We start from the raw sequence: 2,136 nt of genomic DNA, 5'->3' as shown, positions 1-2,136 counted from the left end.
ATAGATGCCAGAATTCTCTCCAGAGTTACTAATTTATTTATTGTGAAAAAGCCTATTGAACTTAAGCTGGATGACAGAAAAGAACTGGTTATTAAGGTAACTATAACTTTTGAGTTTATTACTGTGTGATTATTTGATAGATCTGCATATCACATATTTTATGTGACATTCTTCAGTTTGTGTATGTCCTGGGGAGGGAGAGAAGTGTGGTGATTCAGGGCTAGATTGAAATTGTGTTCTGGCTTCATTGGGCTTCTGGATACATTTATTTATTGAACAAATATTTCTACTATATGCCAAGCATTATGTCCTTTTTAATTTAGTATATACACTGGAAGTGCAAATTATTTGGAATAGTATCTCTTTTTTGTTTTTGAAACAGGGTCTAGCTCTGTCGACCCGGCTAGATTGCCATGTCGTCATCATAGCTCACTGCAACCTCAAACTCCTGAGCTCAAGCGATCCTCCTCCCTCAGCCTCCCTAGTAGCTGGGACTACAGGCAGGCACCACCATGCCTGGCTAATTTTTTCTATTTTTTGTAGAGATGGGGTTTCATTCTTGCTCAGGCTGGTCTTGAACTTCTGATTTCAAGCGATCCTCCTACCTCGGCCTCCCAGAGTGCTAGGATTACAGGCATGAGCCACTGCACCCAGCCTGAATAGTATGTTAAGTACAACATAAGGCAAAACTAGTGGAAAGAAATTTTGTGATGACTTTTAAAAACAAATATCACTAACATAAAAACTATCAGAAATTCTTCTTGTTTTTATGTTGGAAATTGCCTATAATTGCCAAAAAGGAAAAGTTTTTATGACCGAAGTTTCAGCTTCTTCATTATAAGAGAAAAAAATAATATAGGAGGCAAAGGCAATTTCTCCTTCTCTTAAATGTTACAATAGTTCTGAGATATTCTTTGTTAATCTCTTTTCTAAATCTTTGGCTCCTTATATACCTTCGGAGGTTTATCATCTAGTTCCCTGTCTTTAGTCAGGTTTGCACCTGTATCGTACTGGACCAATGCAGAATTTTATAAAGAAAGCTGTCCGTTATCTTCATTGATTCATTCCTGTATTTTATAGCTTCTTTTTCACTTCAAGTTTGCAATCTGTCAGGTTTTATTTAAGTTTAGTTCACCAAAGTGTGTAGTAGTACTTCAGAGCCATAGGTAATACAATGTTTTTTTATGGAAAAACACATTTAATCTTCTTACCTAATTGTTCAGGGCCATGTGACAGCCCTGGCAGAATTGGAGAATCTTCCACTAGCCACATACCAGGTCTGGCTGGAGACTCCCTGAGTACTAAGCCATTGGCAGTCACTCCTATGCCTGTGTATGGTATGGAGGAAGACGGAGAGGGAGCATTCTGGTACTGCCTTCTTTGACTCTGTATTAGGGCTAAAAGACAGCAGTGGTTAGGAGAAAGAAAGAGGGTCATTTTTGCTCCTTTTCCTATTGCAAGTTTTGCCACCTCAGACTCTGACCTGGCATGGAGTAAAAGGGACTAGTATGGGGGTGGCTCTGTTGGGGTGCCAGCCAGCAAGTCCCAGAGTGTTGTCTGTTCTGGGGTCTTTCAAGAGGTGGAAGGGAGGGGGGTCATGGGAATTCCAGCTGGTGGCTTTTAGCAGCAACAGGGAAATCTTGAGTTTAGGTCTGGGTTGCTCTTCTCAGGGTAGCCTGGTACTACCTGTAGAGATGTTAGGGAACATGGATGTTTTCTGTGTCATTTTTAAGGTGACTAATGGATTAATCGGTTATGAATGGCTTCCTAGCAAAAATGTATATTAAGAAGAGAGGTTTATTTGACATGGTGGCTCTTTATTTTAGATCCTAAGTACCTCCCTGACCTAGCACATCATTGTTGCAAATTACATGTACATATTATTGGTTATTTAAGTAAGTTGACTTTTTGAGCTTTTGTTCTTAAGGCACAAACTATAAAATTTTATTGGAGGATTGGGAACAGATGAAAAGTCTCATTATTTTGTTGTTGTTTGTAGTTGGAGACTGTTGAAAAGGTATATGAAATCTTCACCTCAGATGATGTTGATCTTGTTTTGAGAAAGTCAGCCGCAGAACAGTTAGCTGTGATTATGCAAGGTAATGTCTTTTAAAGAAAATGATTGCTGTACTGCTG

At 39.1% G+C, this 2,136-nt stretch overlaps 1 protein-coding gene across 1 annotated transcript in view; it reads left to right on the top strand.

The window, feature by feature from the left end:
• RTTN (rotatin) overlaps positions 1 to 2,136 on the top strand; it is a 243,188-nt gene that overhangs the window by 84,397 nt on the left and 156,655 nt on the right. Inside the window, 2 exon segments of the mRNA XM_012657577.1 lie at positions 5 to 96; positions 2,000 to 2,099. Of these exon segments, the coding sequence (XP_012513031.1) occupies positions 5 to 96; positions 2,000 to 2,099 (192 nt within the window).

Source organism: Propithecus coquereli, unplaced genomic scaffold, assembly GCF_000956105.1.
Source record: "Propithecus coquereli isolate 6110/MARCELLA unplaced genomic scaffold, Pcoq_1.0 Scaffold55, whole genome shotgun sequence".
Classification (NCBI taxonomy): domain Eukaryota; kingdom Metazoa; phylum Chordata; class Mammalia; order Primates; family Indriidae; genus Propithecus; species Propithecus coquereli.
This window is presented reverse-complemented; position numbering and strand designations above follow the sequence as displayed.